The 21,928-nt window shown below is 32.8% G+C and overlaps 3 protein-coding genes across 3 annotated transcripts; 1 reads left to right on the top strand and 2 right to left on the bottom strand.

The window, feature by feature from the left end:
- Positions 1–12,287: 12,287 nt before the first annotated feature.
- LOC128965096 (venom peptide isomerase heavy chain-like) lies at positions 12,288–15,460 on the bottom strand. The gene is made up of 6 exons (XM_054311748.1): positions 15,313–15,460; positions 15,137–15,188; positions 14,647–15,064; positions 14,172–14,271; positions 12,676–12,861; positions 12,288–12,508 (listed from the first exon to the last, which is right to left on the bottom strand). The coding sequence occupies exons 1-6, from the start codon at positions 15,458–15,460 to the stop codon at positions 12,288–12,290; spliced, it is 1,125 nt and encodes a 374-aa protein (XP_054167723.1).
- Positions 15,461–16,794: 1,334 nt separating this feature from the next.
- Positions 16,795–17,285, top strand: LOC128965095 (cytochrome b5-like). The gene has a single exon (XM_054311747.1). It carries the CDS (start codon positions 16,833–16,835, stop codon positions 17,283–17,285), a length of 453 nt encoding a protein of 150 aa, XP_054167722.1. The 5' UTR covers positions 16,795–16,832.
- A 482-nt stretch (positions 17,286–17,767) lies between these two features.
- Positions 17,768–21,535, bottom strand: LOC128965094 (ATP-binding cassette sub-family C member 2-like). Its single transcript, XM_054311746.1, has 6 exons — positions 20,858–21,535; positions 20,261–20,781; positions 19,578–19,957; positions 18,542–19,106; positions 18,343–18,468; positions 17,768–18,274 (listed from the first exon to the last, which is right to left on the bottom strand). Exons 1-6 carry the CDS (start codon positions 21,471–21,473, stop codon positions 17,768–17,770), a joined length of 2,715 nt encoding a protein of 904 aa, XP_054167721.1. The 5' UTR covers positions 21,474–21,535.
- Positions 21,536–21,928: the final 393 nt, after the last annotated feature.

The raw sequence follows: 21,928 nt of genomic DNA, 5'->3' as shown, positions 1-21,928 counted from the left end.
TTGCTAACATATTATGTTTTATCTATAATTAATTTTACTTAAAATATAATTACAGCCAAATTTTAATAAGTTTAATAGTAAAGTAATAACTATTTAATCAAACAATATTTAAATTAAATGAATTTTAATTATATTTATTATGAAAATACATGTAAATTTTATAGTGTTTTTTATTATTTCATATATAACCTAAATTACATTAATATTTTATATATATTATTGTTTACTTTATATTAAGTGTTTTATTTAAATTAGTATATTATATGTTTAATATACTAATTAAATTGTTAGTCTAACAGTTAGTTTACATAATTTTAATTTAATAATGTTTGTATTTTAATTAGATCAAATTAAACAAATAATTTTAAACTAAATTTAAGCTTTAATTTAAACTAAAAACATTTGCACTTAATTGCTATTTAAATATAAATTAATTTAGATTAAAATCATACTAAAATAGTGCAAAAGCTTTAGCTTAGCTAATGCTTTTGCCACTTCAATCAATGTTAATTTACTCATACTATTAAACTTATGTTTAACTAAATGTATTGGGTGAGATATATTAAGAATTTTACTGTACTACCTTATAATACCCGCGTTCGACTAACAATGATTGATTCAACACTAAAGTGTCTCTAGGACGGAATCGATCTCCAGGCTTAAGGCCCGAAAACCCACACCTTAACAGTATACGTATAAAGTTAATACTAAAAGTATAGCTTAAATAAGTATTTAACATTAGTTTCAATGGCTAACTTTTTAACGGTTGACTTTTTTTAGGTTTTGATGACACTTTTAGACATTCAATATTTTTGATTTTTTTTTTTTTTTTTTTTTTTTTTTTTGAAAATTTTTTGAAAATTTTTTGACTAAAAATTTTGAATGTTTTGTATTTTTATACATTGTTATACATTGTATTACATTGTATTGTATACATAAGCATTGTTTGAAGGCTAACAACTTTTACTGTTATACATTATTATAATATAGTATAGTGTTTAATGCAATGTAATGTAATTATTATTAATATAATAATTGTATAAATTTTTCGTAGAGCTTATACCATTCAATTGTTTAATTTTTTCGTAGAGCTAAGTAGACATAAATGTCTATTTTCGTAGAGCTTGTAAAAGTATACAACACATACACATACACATACACATACACATACACATACACATACACATACACATACACATACACATACACATACACATACACATACACATACACATACACATACACATACACATACACATACACATACACATACACATACACATACACATACACATACACATACACATACACATACACATACACATACACATACACATACACATACTTAATATATAAATTATATAATATTTTTTTAGTTGCTTTTTGCGGATTAATTGGTTTCAAAGAGTTTACTATTGATAACAAACAGTGGCTGACATTGATTATCAACGAAAGGATTAATGATCGCAACGGTTGTTATATTTATAAATACTATCAACAAAAACAACTCAAACAACAACAACAACTAAAACAAATACAACAATTAGAAAAAGATGACGAAAAACAACAACTATTACAACAACAACAACAACAACAACAACAACAACAATGCAGTGCACCGGGTTTTAGGACTCTCGCAGTTCCGTACAAACGGCGCAATGCCTTCCTCTAGAAGTACCACCAATCGTGTAGAAGTTGACCTTCGGGTATACTCGGGACGCATCCAACCCTTATGCCTCAAATCTAACGGGAACTCTGACTTCTAAAGGGAACAATATCTGGTATATACGCATATATACCAAGGGCTGAGATCTTTTGGACAGTATGTCCAGGACTTGGATCCAATGGTTAGATATCCAGACAGTGTATTGCAGACACTTAGCAATGAATTATCCACAGGTTTATAGTAAACATTTATTGGTAATAATTATAGATACATAACTTGTATTAGACTATATTAAGTTTAGTAAATTATATTATTATAATAAAAACTATGGTTAAAAACATTACTAGAGGACAGGTATAGATCTATTGGCACTCAGGCCTACCCTGGAGTATGTGTAGGACTATTCGGTAGTCACTTAACTATACAACCGATCGTAAGGCTGTACACAACACAACTGACTGGTCTATAGTAGACTAGTGTACCAATAGTACTATGTATGACCTCTAGGACTAAAAAGGTTATACAAAATGTATGGAAATATACTAATAATTAGCAATTATAATAAGTAATGATAATTAGTATAATATTACTCGCATTGAGCACTAAAAGTATTACATTATAATAATGATATGAATGGGGAAAATCCTTAAAATACTAATGCAATTGAGGGCTGCATTACATGTCCCCACCCAAAGATGTTGTCGGCCCCCGACGACAATCACTCTTCGCCTCCTTTAGCCTTAGCGTCCTTTGATTTGTCCGGCTTTTTGCGGTCGCGTTGCTCATCAGACTTCGGTTGTGATGTTGACGATGACGGCGGCGCTGACACATACGGCACAAATCCATGGTCATCTGGCTTTAGATCCTCTGGCGCTTTCTGGCCTTCTATCGGCGGTGATATGGTTACAGTCCGTACTATCTGTCTGTTTTGCGTCACTATACGCTGACGTTTAGCTCCTGACGGCTCTGTATTCACGGCTATGTTCGGCACATCAACGAAAAAGTTATGGCCTAACCGGTTAACTATGGGATTACTGGCCAAAGAGGCTGGAATCGTTCGTATCGGTGCCTCAACGGGTCTACGAACTGATTGTTGGCCTATTGGTGGCACTCTTATCCCTTCGACGTTATTAATCGGGCCTCGAATAGGTGATCCGTGTCCTACACCCGTGGTTTGTCCATTTCGGGCATTAATCCGAGTAATAATGTCTTTCAATTCCTTAACCAGAGTCTCTTGAACAGCTTTGTCGATCCTCCACTGATCCTTGCATTTGTCATGTTTAGTCCTCTCGCGGTTTCGCATACTTCTAACCTCCTCGAACTCAGCCTTGTATTTTTCGGCTCTGTCTTCGAGTTCCTGGTATTGGTCTAACGGTACATAAAACTGTTCATAAGTCTGGACCTCTTCATTCAAGTCTTGAACTACTTCCAGAAGTCGATCGTTCTGTTCCATTAGCTGCTGAACAAGTATTGGATAGTTTGGCTCAGGTATCCAAACGCTGGCCATTTCGGCATTTCGTTGCATATCCTCATTATGGATGTCTTCTTGTTGTTGTCTTACCTCTGATAACAATTGGGATATCGATTCCTCGACAACTCTCGGATCTGGTATTTCCGCATCCTTTTCGACCAACTCGTCCGCAGCTATAGGGATGTCTGCTATGTCCTCGTTGTGGCCATTGTCGGGCAATTCTGCCGAATCGACATTTACGGTTATCTCAATCAATGTGTCGGAAACTACAGCAGTTATTGTTGAAGTCGATGCCTCTTCAATAGGCGGCTCTGCAGTCGACTCAACTTTTTCTTCAATCGGTGAACTTTTGTTGTCCATAAGTGACCAGATTTCACGATATATAAGATAATATTGGTATTGAAAATTTGTCTTTTGTCTGGACTTTATATCCGATGTCTTTTCAATAGACTAACAGTTAGTTAATTGCGACTGAATTAGTCAACTGTTGAACTCTTAATGAAAAACTTTTTTCCCACAAAACTTAGTATTGCTATAACAGTAGTGCAATGGGCTCTCAATAGCTTCAACAGTACAACACCCAAAAAAAATATGTTTTACCCCAAAAAAAATAATTACTTTTTTTTTCACTTTTTATGGGCCATTAGTGAGATTATGGTAATCTTTACGGGCCATTTATTGTTATATCAAAACATTTGAGGCTTCAAAAAGTATTGACAAAACAAAAAAAAAACAAAATAACATATATGTAGGCATGCATTATACTATTATATAGTTATATAAATGATAGCCATCCTAAGAGTTACGGCACTGGTGATGGTATGGGCATGAAGTAAGGCTTCCCTCTCCTGGGTTCCCAAACCATAGGTCATATAATTAAGACCTGCCATCCATCTATGGTATGCAGTATGAGCAATAGGGCTCCAAATTGGCACTTCCAGTGTATTATATAACTGTAAAAACTGTAAACAGTATTCTACCGTAGGCTCGACATTGGTGGTCAAGTGGGCCATCATTAACACGAAATTGGCTGGAAATACACCCATTCCTTGATTAACACAGATCTTCACTCTCCCGAACCATTCGGCCATCCGGTGCATATCTTCTACAACCACTAAATTATAGACATTGGTTCCCATTATACGGATCAATTGTTGATTAGATTTTGCAACAGCTATTATTATTTCACTTTTCCAGTGACAACAATTAAACACTTATGGTCTCTTAACTTATAAAATGCAAATATATATAACATTTTTCTCGATCACTATGTGCCCTTTGATCAGGTATTTTTATGGGCAATATTTTTAGGCACTTTTTATATGCATTAAATATTTCTAACCCTTCCATTAGGTATTGGATTACAATAAAAATAAGTTTTGTAGAAAAACTTTTCTCTAAAATATTTTTGTAAAATCACTTGCAATAGCAAATAAAAACTAAAAGAAAATAAATAATTTCCATTACTGTATAGACACTTTCAATGCATTCTCATTGAAGGTCATCTTCTATGACTTTATACGTAGTCTTTCAGATATTCGGGTCTTCGGCGAACTCTAGTTCCTCTCCCTATGATATCTACTTCGGTGTCGATCACATTTGGGTCATTTTCTTCGATCACATTTTGATCATTGCTTTCAATTATATTTAGGTCATTGCGTTCGACCACTTCTTCCTGTTCATCATTTTCATATGATGTCCCGGATGTCATCCTATCTGATGGTCCATCCAACGGATACGGCAATAGTTGGCTTTCGGTTGGTTCCCTCTCGTAGTAAGGTTTTAGCTTATTTATGTGCACTACATCGAACCTTTCCCTCGCCGATCCTATTTCGGTAATCATATAACTGGTTGTCCCCAACCTTTTTATGACCTGATATGGTCCTATATATCGCGGTAATAGTTTCGCATATTGTTGTGTCTTTAAGTGTGGTCTCAATACTACCACTTTATCTCCAGGAAGAAACTCATATTCAACTCGACTTTCATCTACTCGTCGTTTGTTGACTTCTTGTGATCTCCTTATTGACTCGCGTACCAGTTCTCGGGCTTTATTCAGTCTATGAATCCTTTCTCGGCGACTCATTGTGTCATTAATAGTAGGATCGCGTCCTAAACGTATATCCAGGCTGTCATTAGCTTCTCTGCCGTAAAATAAGTAAAAAGGCGTTTCACCCGTTACTGCATGTTTGCTTGTATTGTACGCTTTTGCTATTTCGTCGGTATATTCATGCCAATCGCGGTTAAGTCCCGATAATATGGCTAAAGCTACTCCAATAACTTTATTAAAGGTTTCGGTCTGACCGTTGGCATTAGGCGTATAAGCCGTAGTCGTTATGTGTTTAATAGCATATCTATTGTAGAACTCTTTAAATCTATTACTACAGAAATTGGTACCTTTATCGGTAATGATCTCCTTAGGTGTTCCCAATATAAACACTTTAGTCTGTAATATATTGATAATGTTCTTGTCCGTCGCCCTCTTCAGCGGATATATCAGTGCGAATTTGGTCAGACGGTCATTAATTGTCAATATATTGATGAATCCACGTGTCGATGGAATCAACGGGCCTACAATGTCCATAGATATCGAATCCCAAGCTCCTTCGGGAATATGCATTGGACAGTACTCTCCTCGAGTCTTACATGTCTCCCGCTTCCGTACTTGACATCCATGACAAGTCCTTACGTGATTCTCCACAGTCTTTGCCATTCCTGGCCAATAATATTTCTCCTTTATCCTATCGTAGGTTTTCTTTTGGCCTAAATGTGCGGCCTTTTCGTGGTTGTGTAACAACACTTCCATAACCAACGAGTTTGGTATACATAGAAGATATTTGACATTTTCATCTTCAGTCCATTTATAGTATAATAATTCATTGTTAAGAGAATATTTCTCATGTATTTTCTCATCTTCGGGACTAACAGATCCCACTTTTGTCAATAATCCAATGACTTTCGCGAACTCTGCATCTTTGCGTTGTTCTTGTCGTGTCAATTCTGGTGATAATTCCAGTGTCTTTGTCCTATTGTCGGAGTTTAAACTATAAAAACACTTTGCATTGAGTCTCGTATCCATGCATTCCTCTCCAGTGTCTCCTATTTCAAGTGGACATTCCTGTGGACCAATATTACGGCTCAAATAGTCAGCATCTACATGACTTTTGCCTGAATTATATCTGATGTCCAACATATGCGACTGCAATATCAAACTCCAATAGCTTAGTTGGCTGTTAGGGTTTCTGAACTTCAAGAGGTGACATAATGCGTGACAATCGGTTACAATACTCAAACATTCGAGATGTGTTGCTCCTCTTGCTCTTTCTGAATGTGTCGTGGTTCGGCTAACGCAGGCCAATAGTTTCGGTCCCTCTGGTTCAATCTGCAACAAATGGGCTGCGATTGCCAGCTTTGATGCATCGGACCGTAACTGTAGGTCATATTTCGGATTATAATACGTTAGAACGGGAGGCGATAGAACTGCTTCTTTCAGTTTCAAATAGGCTTCTTCTTGAGGCTGTTCCCAATGCCATTTCACGTCCTTCTTCAACAATTTATATAATGGTTCCGCAATTTCCGCGAAACTTTTAATGAATTTCCGAAAGAATCCCACGTAACCTAAAAACGACCTCACTTTGGTCACTGAATTCGGCGGCGGTATGTTCGCTAGTGAACTAACTCTCTCCGCGTCGGGTAGTAATCCCTTACTTGTGACCAAATGTCCTAAAAACGGCACAGATTTCATTATCATTTTGCATTTGGACGGCTTTAACTTCAAGTCGTAAGCTCTCATTCTGTCCAAAATTGCGGCCAATCGTTGCATATGGGTCTCAAAACCTTTACTATAGCACAAAATGTCATCCATATAGTAAAACAACATTTTCCGATTCATTGTCCCTAAGATTTCTTGCATCACTCGGGAGCAAACGGCCGGACTTAAATGTAATCCAAATGGTAAATAGTTAAAGAGATAAAGTCCTCTATAAGTGGTAAAACTCGTGACCTCCTTGGTCTCCGGTGACAGTCGGATCTGCCAAAAAAAACTGGCGCAATCCATAGTCGAATAAGTATCGGTATCTGATAAACACATTATAAAGTCTTCCATCAGAGGAATCGGGTAATTGTCTTTCCGTATGATCTGATTGACCTTTTTATAGTTGACGCAAAAACGTAATGTTCCGTCCCTTTTGTCAACTAAGACGACCGGCGAACCCCAGGCAGAATTGCTTGGACTAATTATGCCCCTCTTCAGCATATCATCAACCATTTCGCCCAAAACTTTCTTTTCGTGTGGCGATGTTTTGTACGGCTGAGCTGAGATCGGTTTGGCGTTGCCAACGTCTATCTTATAGTCTAGTCCTTTAATACGGCCCAATTCATCGTCTCCGACGGCAAATCTGTCGCGATATCGACATAATAGTGTCTCTAATATAGACCTTTCAGAGTCTGACATCTGTGGTCCCATTTTAAACAATGACAGAAACTCTTTTCGTTTTTCGGGTGTCATTTCGACCGTAACTTTTCGTTCAGTGTTAAAAGCTTTAACTGATCCAATTAGGTCTTCACTGACACGATTTTCAGTTTCAATAAGGTACTGACTTTCGGTAATGGGTTTGAAACTAGCGATGGCTTTATTCTTCCGGATCATCAGCGGTTCATGCGATGTATTCCGTACTACCAAATCAACTATTTCCTGATTATCTTGGATAATACCCATCCCTACTTGTATGCCTTTTTCTGCGTATGCATCTCGCGTTTCAACGAGAGCTGTGGTTAGACTTGGTTTCCCACGACTACAGGTCACATATGACTCAGTCCTCGGCGGTAATACACATCTCTTGACCACTCGTAAAGTATATGGTGTGCTTTCATGTAATGTAAATAAAGATATCGTCTTCTCTGACTTTACTGTACTCGCCGGTAACATAGTAACACTGCCGTCCTTTTCAATACGTGGTACCGTAAAATTGTCATAACCGTAGTGTCTCTCATAACGAGTCTTGTCTTTATTCAATCTTAGCGTCGGTTCTGGCCATACATCGATTTTCGCAGTTGCGGCCCATCCTATTAACTCGTCCTCAATTTGGTCAGTTTGTTTGCACTCATAGGGAGCTTTAGGTCGTTTTTCTTGAAGATATCGTAAGTGTATATCGTTTAAGATATCCTCTTCGAAACGAATCATCGATGATCCCCACAAACATGCCAATCGGACAGTTCTGTTGAAATCGGTTCCCAATAGTATAGGAGGGTTCCTTACATAAGATACTGCTACTGCCATTTCGACGGCTCTTCCTTTCAACGCTATCCTGACTTTTGGATCATAACCAATAGGCGCAGTAGTTCGACCATCAGCGGTCTCCAATGGATTCCTTGTCCATGGTTTTAGCGGTAGCAAACCTAAACATTCAGCTAAATCGTAATTAATTACAGTAACACTACATCCAGAATCAGGTAGTGCTCGGACTGGCAAACCCTCGATCAAAGTGACCACAGTCGGTACGTCAGAAGTGTCTATTCGACCCATTTCGTTGTCTTCAGATCCATCATTGGCAAACGAATGCCACGCGTGTGCACTTGGATGCGACGGATCTAACCATTTAAAAGGATCGTCAATATCTTTTACAATGGAAGACGGATTTGTATGCCAGGCCATAGTTAAAGCTCCTGAAGGATCACTCCATAGGGCTTTCGAAGAACCTTTTGGCAATTCCGCTTGACTTCCTCCACTTCCGGCGGTCTGTGAATTGTCAGTTTTCGTCTGATCGGATTCAATAGGCTGTCCTTTGTCATGACTTTGCTGATTGCCTGAACGATAATTTCCACCATTTCTCTTGAATTGATGGTTAGTTCTCTGTGAACTACCAGTTTTGTCTTGATTTGCTGAAGCGGCTTCTCTAGCTTTATTGTATTCAGCTATTCTTTCTTTCATTTTGACCTCATTTCGTGGTTCGGTACAGTTGGGCACTCGGTGTCCCGATTTTCCGCAATTAAAACAACCATACGGTAGTCTTTCGCCCCTAAATTTGCTAAATTGCGTCTTCATGTGACCGATACTGGACTTATCTTGCGATCGACCTTTTGATTTAGTGGTCAATTCTGCTTTTTCGAGCGCTTCTTTGGCCGTCTGATTCTCCCTAAGCCTATCAGTTGCTTCCTGAGATCGGATATATGCAAAGGCATCTTCAGGCGAGAATGCAAAAGCTAATTTTGCGGCCATTTCATTGTCGCGCAGTCCACATCTTAATCGGCTCATTACTAACTGCTTTGTGTCTTCGGGATCTCCTATTTTACGAGCCAATCCCATGACCTTGACTACAAAGTCAGACGCTCTTTCGCCTGGTTTTTGGGTGGCAGTGGCCAACGCGTTATAAGCGGCGTCCTGGCCGTAACCCAAACCATAAAAATTTCGGAAATCTCTTTCAAAAATTTCCCAATTAGCGGGCGTTCCTTCACCATAGCGGTAGTCGTACCAAAATCTTGACGAACCATTCAAATATTCAATTACATACCTGGCCTTGTCTTTTGATTGCCAGTTTTGTGTAGCCGTCATTCGGTTAAAGTCTGTAAGCCATTGATTAGCTTCTAAGTGGTCTCCCGTAAATCGCGGAGCACTTCTCAAATGGGTTTTCGGTACTTTCTTCCCGTCAAAAACATTCTTAATTTCTTGTGCTAAGACTTTCCACGGCTCCACCTGTGACCAATTGAGTAGTGGGTCCTGTGTCGGCTGACTTTGACCATTACTCCTGAAATTAGGTCCATTTTTCTCGTACGATTGTGGGTCATAATGTTCCCATTCCGAAGAATCATTGACAGGGCTTAGTCTTGGAGTAAACACTCGATCTGTTTCTGCCGCTGCCATCTTCCTAGCGGTTGACTTCTGATGCCATGTCCCATGTTTATCGGGTGGTCGTCGATTAGGCGATAGCTTAATTTCTGCACTTTTCCGACTATTGGCTGGACTTCTGGGCACCCAATCATCTCTACTAGACGCTATATTTTTGACCGGATTGTTGACTATAACTTTAGGTTCCAACGGTTGCGGTCTTATCGGTGTCGCTATCTTGTCGACTCCTTTCAAACTCAATTGTTTCCTCTGGTCTGTCTGCGAGACATATGAGTTCCCCATCGGCTTCAATGTGTTCATGCCGTGAACTATATCTGGTCCCGTCGTAACATTGATTGTCAGACCATTTTGCGGTACATGAATCCTACGATTCGCGTTGATGTCCGCTACAACATTGTTGACGCCTGTGACTGGAAGTAGAGTCTGATTTTGGCCACTAGTGGTTACCTGACCAGCTCTGCGTCTTCGAAGACCTTCCACCACCTTATCTCTTAGCGCTTTCAACTGACGACTATATTCCTCGTGTTCCTCACGGGCTTTACGTTCGCGGTCTGCGGCTTCCTGTGCTAGTACGGCTTCTTCATGTGCCTTAATGGCTGCGTGTTGTGCTCGAAGTACTGCATCTTCTTTGGCTATCTCCGCAATTGCCATCTCATTCCGGCGCCGTAATCGCTCTCTAGCTTTTGCCGATCTTTCCGCTTTCGAAACGTCTTTCTTGGGTACAGCACTTCCAACCGAACGATTGAAGTATCGAAACTGTCCCTCAATTCCTTCAATATCCGTGAACTGATTAGTAGACTCTGCATAATCATAGATCTCGGTGTCTTCGACGTGGTCCTCATCATCGGTCATAAAACCTTGGGCCGTAGTCTCTTCTCGATCACCGGCAGCTTCATTAATGCTGACAAACGAATCGTCGGCTCCTAACGATCGCTTAGCCTCTGAATTATGGTCTCCTCCTAATATCAACTCGAGTTCACGTAAACTCATATTCGGGTCATAGTCATCACCTAAGATCCTCTTAAGTTCTGCAACAGCACCTCTCTTAATACCTTTAGACATCGTCTTTACCAATGATCACTTTCCAAAGATACAAACAACCGCACCTCCACCACTTGCAGTGCACCGGGTTTTAGGACTCTCGCAGTTCCGTACAAACGGCGCAATGCCTTCCTCTAGAAGTACCACCAATCGTGTAGAAGTTGACCTTCGGGTATACTCGGGACGCATCCAACCCTTATGCCTCAAATCTAACGGGAACTCTGACTTCTAAAGGGAACAATATCTGGTATATACGCATATATACCAAGGGCTGAGATCTTTTGGACAGTATGTCCAGGACTTGGATCCAATGGTTAGATATCCAGACAGTGTATTGCAGACACTTAGCAATGAATTATCCACAGGTTTATAGTAAACATTTATTGGTAATAATTATAGATACATAACTTGTATTAGACTATATTAAGTTTAGTAAATTATATTATTATAATAAAAACTATGGTTAAAAACATTACTAGAGGACAGGTATAGATCTATTGGCACTCAGGCCTACCCTGGAGTATGTGTAGGACTATTCGGTAGTCACTTAACTATACAACCGATCGTAAGGCTGTACACAACACAACTGACTGGTCTATAGTAGACTAGTGTACCAATAGTACTATGTATGACCTCTAGGACTAAAAAGGTTATACAAAATGTATGGAAATATACTAATAATTAGCAATTATAATAAGTAATGATAATTAGTATAATATTACTCGCATTGAGCACTAAAAGTATTACATTATAATAATGATATGAATGGGGAAAATCCTTAAAATACTAATGCAATTGAGGGCTGCATTACAACAACAACAACAACCTCGACATCTTCGGTCAAAACGCAGTGAAATACCTCTCACTGATGGATGTCTACCACACAAGACATCAGTTGGTTTGGAGGCAATTACTGTCATAATTAGAGATATTATATGGCATTCAATTAGTGGTTAAACATTCAAATTGAGATTATTTATAATTTTAATTTTTAAAAAAATTTATTTAAAAATCAATATCAATAATAAATAAATTTATTGTTTGAATGTAATAATTATTAAAAAAAAAATTGAAATATTTGTTAATTATAAATTTTTCATTTATTAAAATTTTATAAAACAATAACATTAAATTCAAAAAACCAAAATAATAATAATAAAAAAATACTTATTTTTTAATTTTTTTTCTATAGCATTTTATTTTAAATAAGAAAAAATTGTTACTAGCTTATTTTCTTAAAAAAAAAATTAAATAAATAAACTAAATTAGGGTTTAATTCCTGATTTATATCCAAAATATGATTTTCCATTACAAGTGGCCTTACAGTTGCCGGTAATCTTCCAGTGCTCGAACAATGGCTTCGAACTGGTCATCGGTTTGGTAATACACTGGCCTTCGGGTGGCAAATATATAGACCAACCCTGTATTTTGGATCCGGCACAGGGACCATCAGTTATTAGGCCAACTTCACGATAATAGGTATCACCTATTTATTTTGATTGTTGTTAATAATAATGTGATAGTTTAAAAATACCAGTAAATTAATCATATAGTTTATATGGATTATTATTTTATTTTATTATTTTAAAAACTAACCGTCAATTACTGTAATAATTAGATTATACTGGCTATAGGTAACTGTTTGATGGTCACCATTTCCCAGTACAACATCAAACGGTATGTTCTGATAGTTATCGGTAACCATACCGTTACAGGTCATCGTAGTGTTCAATAGCTCGGGCATCAGTATCTCGACAATGTCTAGACTACTGTCCGGCTGACTGTTACAGTCAAACATATTCAAAAATATACAGTTAACGTACTGTATCGGTGTTATAGCTATAGATGTTTAGATAATTTAGATACAAATTATTTTTAATATATATATATAATAAACTATATAATATTTTTTTATTATTTTTAACTAAAATATAATTTTTACCTAAATCTTGAAATTTAGTACAATGTCCTGTGGAGAAAAAATTTGTTAAATAAATAAAAAAATTAATTAATTTTTTTTTAAATAATATAATAATTTTTAAAAATTATTATTATTATTATACAAACCGTGAAGTGTTGTCTCTATAGACTCGGAATAGACAACAAAAATTGTATTAATTAATACAATATATAAGAAAACTTTTGAAAACATTTTTTTTTTAAAAATTATATAAACTATAAAATATATTTTCACTAAATTATTATAAAGTTTAGATTTTTGCTATTGATTAAATAGTATGCAATGTTGACATTTAATTAATAAATTATTTTATCAAATTGTATTATTATTTATTATTTATAATGATTTGCCATTTTTTTATAACTAACCAATAGAAAATTGGTTTTATATTTTTTTTAAAAAAATAATTGAAATATTTTATTAAAAAATATTTTTGTTTTGATAATTTATTAATAAATTATTGTTATATCATATTATTATTTTTTATAAAATATTTTTTAATAAAGTATTTAATAAAAAAAATAACAATAGCAAACTTGAATAAAGCTATATTAAAAAAAATTAGAAATAAAATGGTCAAACCAATAAAAATCTAACTTATTTTTTTAAAAAATTTATTTTATAATTTGTAAAGTATCTTGAATATTTTATTTCTAATTTTTAGTTTTATTCTAGTTTGCTATTTATTAAAACTTTATTATAAATTAATTTATAAAATAATAATATGATAACAATGTTGTATCAATAAATTATTTTAAAAAATATTTTATAAAATAATAATATGATAACAATAAATTATTTTTTAAAAAATACTTATTTTTTTCCTATAAAATCAATTTTCTATTGGACTGTTATTTTTTTTTTAAAAATGGCAAATCATTATAAATCATAATTAATAATACAAAAAATAAATCATGTCTAAATTTAATACTATTTAATTTACAACAAAAATCAAACTTTATAATATTTTTTTTATATTGAAAACATATTTTAAAGTATACAATAATTTATTATTTTTTAAAAAACTGTTTTATTGCTTGCATTATTAATTATTACTGAAAAAAAACTGTCAATTAAAAAATTAGTTTTATATGGAAAAAAAATAATTGAAAATTTTTTATAACTATTTTTTTAAAAAACAAAAATTAATTAATATTTTGTTGTATCCAATCGTAAAAATATGAGACACTTGAATAGTCATCGTATTTGTTTGTACCGCACTTGTAGTAGGTGTTAACACCAATTAACAATTGATGATCATTGCTAACTAATGGTGCTCCATAATCGCCCTGGGCAATTTAACAAAAAAAACCAATATAATTATTTTACTAACAGATTATACTAATTAAATAAAACATAATTTACATTTAAAAAAAAGGAAAATAATAATAAAAATATTGATTTTTTTTGTTGTTAAATTTTTCAAAAAAAAAATATTAATTAATTTTTTTCAATTACTATTACTATGAATTAGTAATTATAATATTAATTAAATTATTCTTTAAAAACAATAAAATAGTAATTATTTTTGTTGTTAATTTTTTCAACAAAAAAAAATATTATTAATTTATTTATTTTTTCAATTACTTTTACTAATTAATTAGTAATTAAAATATTAATTAAAATATTAATAAATAAATAAATAAAAATAAAATTATCCTTACATTACACCCTCCCTTATGGTCGCTAACTGTACACAAGTCGACATCGGGTTCGACCGAAAAATTGGCCAATTTTTTACACTGTTGCCAACCAATTGTTTTCAATTGGACCACTTGTAATTGCGGTGAATATTGTTGGCCAGTTGATGATACCCCACCCCAACCGGTTAATCGAGCATCGGTACCGTCGGCTACATAATGTTTGGACAGTCGGATTTTTCGGATAGTCAGGCCATAGGTAAACGATTGTGACAATCGTAACAAAGCTATCGGATATTTATTGAAATTGTCGTGTAGTATGACTTTATCTATTTGGATGGTAACGGTATGTTTAGATACTAGACAATCGCTGAACAAATTGCTAGCACCGGCTCTTACATAGTAGTCGTCCAAATTGTTTACTAATTTAGCAATTGTTTTGCTATTTTTTTTTATATTTAAGAAAAATTATTATTATTATTATAATTATATTATAATTATATATTTATTTTACTCATCAAAACTGGATGTCAGTATCCATTTGTTGCCAACTATAGCACCGTTACCTATAGATTGTTAATAATTTCAGATAATTAAAATAAATTAGTATAATAATAAACAATGAGATGGGTGGGGGGAATGGGATGTGCAGTGTATAGTCAATCAATCAAACAATCATAAACCACTAACTTATAAATGTAAAGTTATGACAATCCGATCCTTTAATAATGGCTACAGTATAGGGATATTCAGCGATATTGACTGCATTGCCGCCAACAATACGGTCGTTAACAATGGTTGCCGACTGTGCCGTATGACTACTACTACTGGCAAACATTAAGGCAAACAAATAAAAACCGATAAAAGTTATAAATGACATAATTTTATATAAATAATATTTTATTTATATTTTAATAAACTTAATAAAAAATATTTTTTAAATTTATATAAATGTACTTTTTGATTGAATTTATACTTTATTTTTAAGTTATAAGTTTTATTAAGCAATTAAAAACAATTTTTCATTTGTTATTATAATAATATTTTAATTGTTTTGAAATGTTATTTTTTGTGTAATACTGTAGTTTCTAATATTTTATGATTAGTTAAAAAAAATTAACAATAATTGCAATTTAATTAAATAAAAACACTATATTTTCTTTATGATAATTAAATTTTTAATATTTAAGTAGTTTTTTAAGTTAATAATTTTTGTTTAATCATTACATTTAACTAATAATAACATTTTACAATAATTCTACTTTTTTTAAAAAAAGTTAGAAAATTTATAAACCTAAAAAAATCTAGTTTATAATAAAATATAAATTAAAATTATTTATTTAAAATACTAGAATATTTATAATAGCTATTTATCATATATCGATAATACTTATTAAACAATTAAAAAAAACTATTATATTATTAAGTTTTAGCCTAATTTAAACTGTTTTAGTATATTATAAATCAATAGAAATTATATCATAGTTGTTATTAAGTTTAAATATTTTTTTAAAAATTGTATTAATTATTTAAAATAATCTATAAATATATATATATATATATATATATATATATATATATATATATTGTGGGTGAGTGTGTGTGTCAATAATATTTAATATTAATATCTTTATATTTATATTTATATATTTTTTGATAATTCTAGAATTTATATTTTTATTTAATGGTATTGAATTAATATTGAATAAAATATTGAATTATATGATAATTATTTAATTTATTATTTGATTGTTAAATATAAAAATTTTTAACCAAAAATATTTTTTTTCTGACATATTTGAACAAACAAACAAAAAAATTGAACATTGATATTTAAAAAATTAAAATTAAAATAATCATTATTTTTTTTTTTAAATAACATAATAATAATATGTGTTTGCATTGATACACACATATTTTTAATAGATAAAATTATTTTATTATTATTTTTTAATAGAGATATAAGTAATATCACATAGTATACATTAGACATTTTAAATATTGACATATCATATATTGATATAGAATGTATATGTACTGTATGTATGATAAAAAAATATATATATATATATATATATATAAATTATTTGATATATTTTTATTATCAAATAAAATTAATAATAAATGTTTGTTTTTATTAAAAATAGATAAATTATTAATAATATAATATACATGTGTGTGTGTGTTATTAATATCTTAAATTTTAAAAAATGTCTGAATCGATGGTAAAGTTATTTACATTGAATGAATTGGTCAAACATAACAACAAGAAGTCCGAATCGGTTTGGCTATTGATAGACAACTCTGTCTATGATGTGACCAAATATCTTGAGGAACATCCCGGAGGTGCAGAAGTACTGTTGGAACAGTCGGTTAGTAGTGGTGATGGTCTAACCGATGCCACCGAAGCATTTGAAGATGTTGGCCATTCGGCCGATGCCCGCGAACTGTTGGTACAGTTCAAGATTGGCGAACTGTGCCCAGAGGACAGGCTAGTAGCGATGGCCAAACTACGGTCGTCGGCAACCACTACTACCAACCGATCGGGTGGTGGTAATAGTTGTTGGCCGCCGAAGCTATCAGTGGCCGTACCGGTTGTCGGCAGTTGTTGTCTACTACTGCTGACTACTGTTGTTGTTGTCTTGAGATTATTGAAAAAGTAATAATTTTTTTTGTTTAATTAAAATTTAATTTTATTAATTTTATTAAATTTAATTAAATTTTTTTATTTACATAGAGTTAAATTGATTAAAATGAGTTTATTGTTAATTTTTTATAATTTTATTTTTACGATAATTTATTATTAATTTTATAATAATTTTGTGTTTTTTATTTTAAAAAAAACATAATATAAAATTAGAATAAATATTAATTTAAATTAAAAAATTTTCATATCTATATTTTAGTAATTATCTTAAAATCTATTTTTTATTAAAAAACTTGTTTAAAAAAAACTTATTTAATTAAATACTTAAAATATTTAATTACTTATAAAAATAAATAATTAAAAAATCGGGTAAAAACTTGTTATAAATATAATATTGTACTTGATTTTGAAATTATTTTCTATTAATGATAATAATAATAATATTAGTAAATAATATATTTTTTTTAAAAATCTAACAAAAAAAATTAATTAAATAATTCAAACAATGCCCGCATTTTTTGCTAATAAATAAAATTGTGATGAAATGTTTGAGAGTAGAACTGTTGGCGAATCAAACTCTACTACCCGTCCATCGGATAGGACTAACACACGATCGGAATCAAGTATAGTGTTTAGTCTGTGAGCAATGGTTAGTACAGTACAGTTGGCAAACTCTGACCTAATAGTTGTCTGTATGAGTGTATCGGTCTCAACATCGATAGCAGCCGTTGCCTCATCAAGTATGAGGACAGTTGTGTTTCTGAGCAAAGCTCGGGCCAAACAAATGAGTTGTCTTTGACCAACACTGAGGTTATCTCCGCCCTCATTGATTGGAAAGTCGAGTCCCGATTCGTCGGACAAAACATAATGTTTGAGATGTGATCGCTCTAAGGCTGTCCACAACTCGGAGTCCGAGTGCCGATCAAATGGATCTAAATTTGAGCGAACAGTGCCGGCAAACAGTACCGGTTCTTGTGGTATAATTGTTAGGCCAGAGCGCAGATCCTATTTTTATTAAAAGAGATAATATTTACTTAATTTTCTATTATTATTACTATTATTATATGTATTACATGTAAACCCAATTGACTGATATCTATGCCGTCGATCACTATTTTGCCGCCGACTGACTCTATTATACGAAATAATCCTAAACTCAGTGACGACTTTCCCGAACCGGTGCGGCCAACGATTCCGATCTTAAATAATAATAATAATAATTTTAACAGTTATTAATTATATATTAAAATTAATATTTAAAAAACTTAAAACCTTTTCCTTGGCATCGATTTTAATACAAATCTGTTTGAGTACTAAATCCAATCCCTCACGATATCGGGTACTATAGTCGACAAACTCTATACATCCCGTTTCTGGCCATTTATTGCCGACAACAGTGCTAACAGCCGACGACTGGTCAGCACTACTAGAATGCCAGTCGGCTTCCGGTTTTAGTGCCGAGTATTCATCTACTCGTTCAACGGAAACCATATTATTCTCCATTATTGCCGTCAAATTGATAAACGTATTGACAGAGCCGGCAATTTCGGTCACATAGTTTAGTATAAGACCAACTGAGCCGCCGTTTAGTCTCCCTTTTCCCAGTACAGCAAACAGTGCGGCAAAAAACATGAACAACGATGTTATCATTTCCAACCGTAAGGTTACCCAACTCAACGACATAGCACTAGCATAGAGACACCGTTGATTGGTATCTATACGGTCGTCCAATTCACGGACGGCCCGATTCTGATAGCCGTACGCCCGGATACTTGATATGCCGGCCAGTGTTTCGCCGAAATGATTGTAAATGAAAGACCGACTGACCGATTCAAGTCTGTGTAATGATATATTAAATAATTGGGGGAAAAAATATTTTTTATTTTTAAATAATAAAAAATCAATTAAAATATAAGAATTTTTTTTAACAAACAAACCGTTTTAATTGTCGTGAAGTTCTTATATAATATTTCTATAATAAAAATATATATATATTTTAAATATATAGTTATATATTAAAAAATTTTTAAATAAAATATTTATTGATTTTTTTATTTTTGAAAAATTTACCTGAATTAGTAAAAATATAGCGATCAAAAATATAACTACCGGTAAAAATATAGGTATTTTAATGCTCACTATAACCATTGTGTTTAAAATTAATATTATTGAATTTAACCATAAACTATATTAATTAATTAAAAAAATTAATACATTAAGAAAATAAAATCATTAAAAAACTTATAATATTAAGCAATAAATATCTAAATAAATAAATTGAAATAATTAAAAGAAAAATAATGTTAACCTTAGATTCTGTATCATTTGAGTGTCCAAAACGTCTATATCTTTGCTAAACCGGTTGAATATACGGCCCAATGGTGTCGTATCAAAGAAATTCATCGGCGAGTGTAGTATTGATGACATTAGCCGCCGATGCCATCGTTTGGCTGCTAAGACTACACCGAAAATAATTGATAAAAATGTGATCCCAATAAAGACAACGTTAGCCAAACCGATGACCGCATAGATTGCAAAATAATATGTATTTTTATTGGTATCGGTGTCTGAACTCCAGTCGCTTAACCAGAATTTTGCCGCCGAATCAAAGCCAATGCCAATCATATTAAACATAACTATCAATAGTGTAAACAATATTGACATCGATTTCATATATTTCATGTAAATCTAAATAAATAATTTATTTATTATAAAAAAATATTTCCATATTTTTTGTTTGTTATTTTCTAGAAAATGTTTTTTTTGTATTATATTTTATATAAGATTATTATTGTTGTTTTTTTCAATACCGGTAATTACTATTTTTAAATAAATTATTTATTACATAAATGATTGTTATCTGTATTATATGTATTGTTTGTTATTTTAATGGAAGTTTATTATTTAGTTTAAAAACTTTTTTTTATATATATAATTATAAATTGTTTGAAATATTTATTTAAATTACAGTAATAACAAACTAATACTTACATTAAATTTGATTTTTCCGGTTTGGGCCGTTTCCTCGTCAATCAATTTTCCATTACTATTACTCCTAATACTATCGGTATCACTACTACTACTACCACTACTACCACTACTACCACTACTACCACTACTACCACTACTACCACTACTACCACTACCACTACCAGAGCCACCGTTACTAATATTGTCGACAGTTATCAACATATCATCTTTTGTTTGTAAATTGATTTTCCGTTTTCTAACCAATACTTTAGCTGTAGTTTCAATTAAGTCACCGCTATTACTGTCATTGTTGTCGACAACTGCGGATTGTTTGCAAACTTCACGAAACTCTTCGTCCGATTCCAATAATTCATTATAAGTACCGATGGATTCAATTTTGCCGTTTTTTAAGACAACTATCTGATCAACGAATGGCAATACAAACAATTGATTTGTAACCATAATTCGGGTCTTATTTCGCAATAAACCGGTTTCCGAGTGAAGCACTTCACGCATAATATGTTGTCCCACATGACTGTCCACTATTTTATTTTTTAGTTTAAAAAAATAATTATTAAAAAGTTTTACTAATAATAATATATTATATTTTTTAAATACCTGCCGAAAGTGGGTCATCGAGTAGATAGAGATCGGCTTCACTATAGACAGCTCGGGCTAAACTAACCCTTTGTTTCTGACCTCCGCTCAGATTAATACCTTTTTCGCCGATTTCTGTCTCATCTCCGGAGGACAGTTGTCTCAGATCATCACTGAGTGCACAGCTATTGATAACTTGTTTATAAAACACTGGATCGTTGTCTTTGCCAAACAATATATTATCTTTGAGTGTCTTATTGATAATCCAGGGCTGTTGGGGAACATAGGCTATACTAACACCGTGTCTAATGTTAACACTACCGGACAGTCTATCCATTTCGCCTAACAGTGCCGACAGTAGTGAACTCTTTGCCGATCCGACTCTGCCGATGATCGCCACAAACATACCGTCAGTTATTTTCAAATTTATATCATTCAAACATTTTTGTGGAACAGTAGCTAAAATAATATTACTGTTGCTGTTGTTGTTGGTAGTGGCGGTATTGATTGTGTCCGCTGTTTCAGTATTAACACTATTATAATCCATATCATAATTTGCTTCTCCATCTCCATTAATGGTTTGTATTGTTTTTGTTGTTGTAGTCCATGAAAAGCTAGCCTTATCTATACAAACCATATAATCGTTATCCGTATTATTTGTCACATAATTAGAAATTTCGGGTAAATTTAGAAACTTATTCAAACGTTTTACCGAAATTATTACCTATTAATTAATAATCAACAAAAAATAATAATAAATATGTTAACAATTAATTAATTAATTAATTTTTATAGACTATATTACTAATATTAATCGGCTAATATTGGACGGTATGTTTTGTAGGGCCGACTGAATGCTGCGCAACAATACTATCGACACAAACAGTTTCTGGGCGGACATTGTTGCCGACGAATCGATGGCAATGAATATACCGAAAGTAGTTAGTGATGTAAAAAATGTTAGACTATTTGCCGTAAATATTAATAGCGAACTCCAATAACCGGCTTTTCGTAAGTTTTGTAACTCTTTTGAACGCAATTTCTCAATCTTTTCGATAAACGCCTCCTCCCAGGCGTACAACTATTAAAATA

This window comes from Oppia nitens, unplaced genomic scaffold, assembly GCF_028296485.1.
Source record: "Oppia nitens isolate AA-2021 unplaced genomic scaffold, nextdenovo-longstitch-racon4-pilon3 scaffold16_pilon_pilon_pilon, whole genome shotgun sequence".
NCBI classification, from domain to species: Eukaryota; Metazoa; Arthropoda; class Arachnida; order Sarcoptiformes; family Oppiidae; genus Oppia; species Oppia nitens.
Note: the sequence above shows the minus strand (reverse complement) of the source record. Positions and strands in the feature narration are given on the sequence as shown.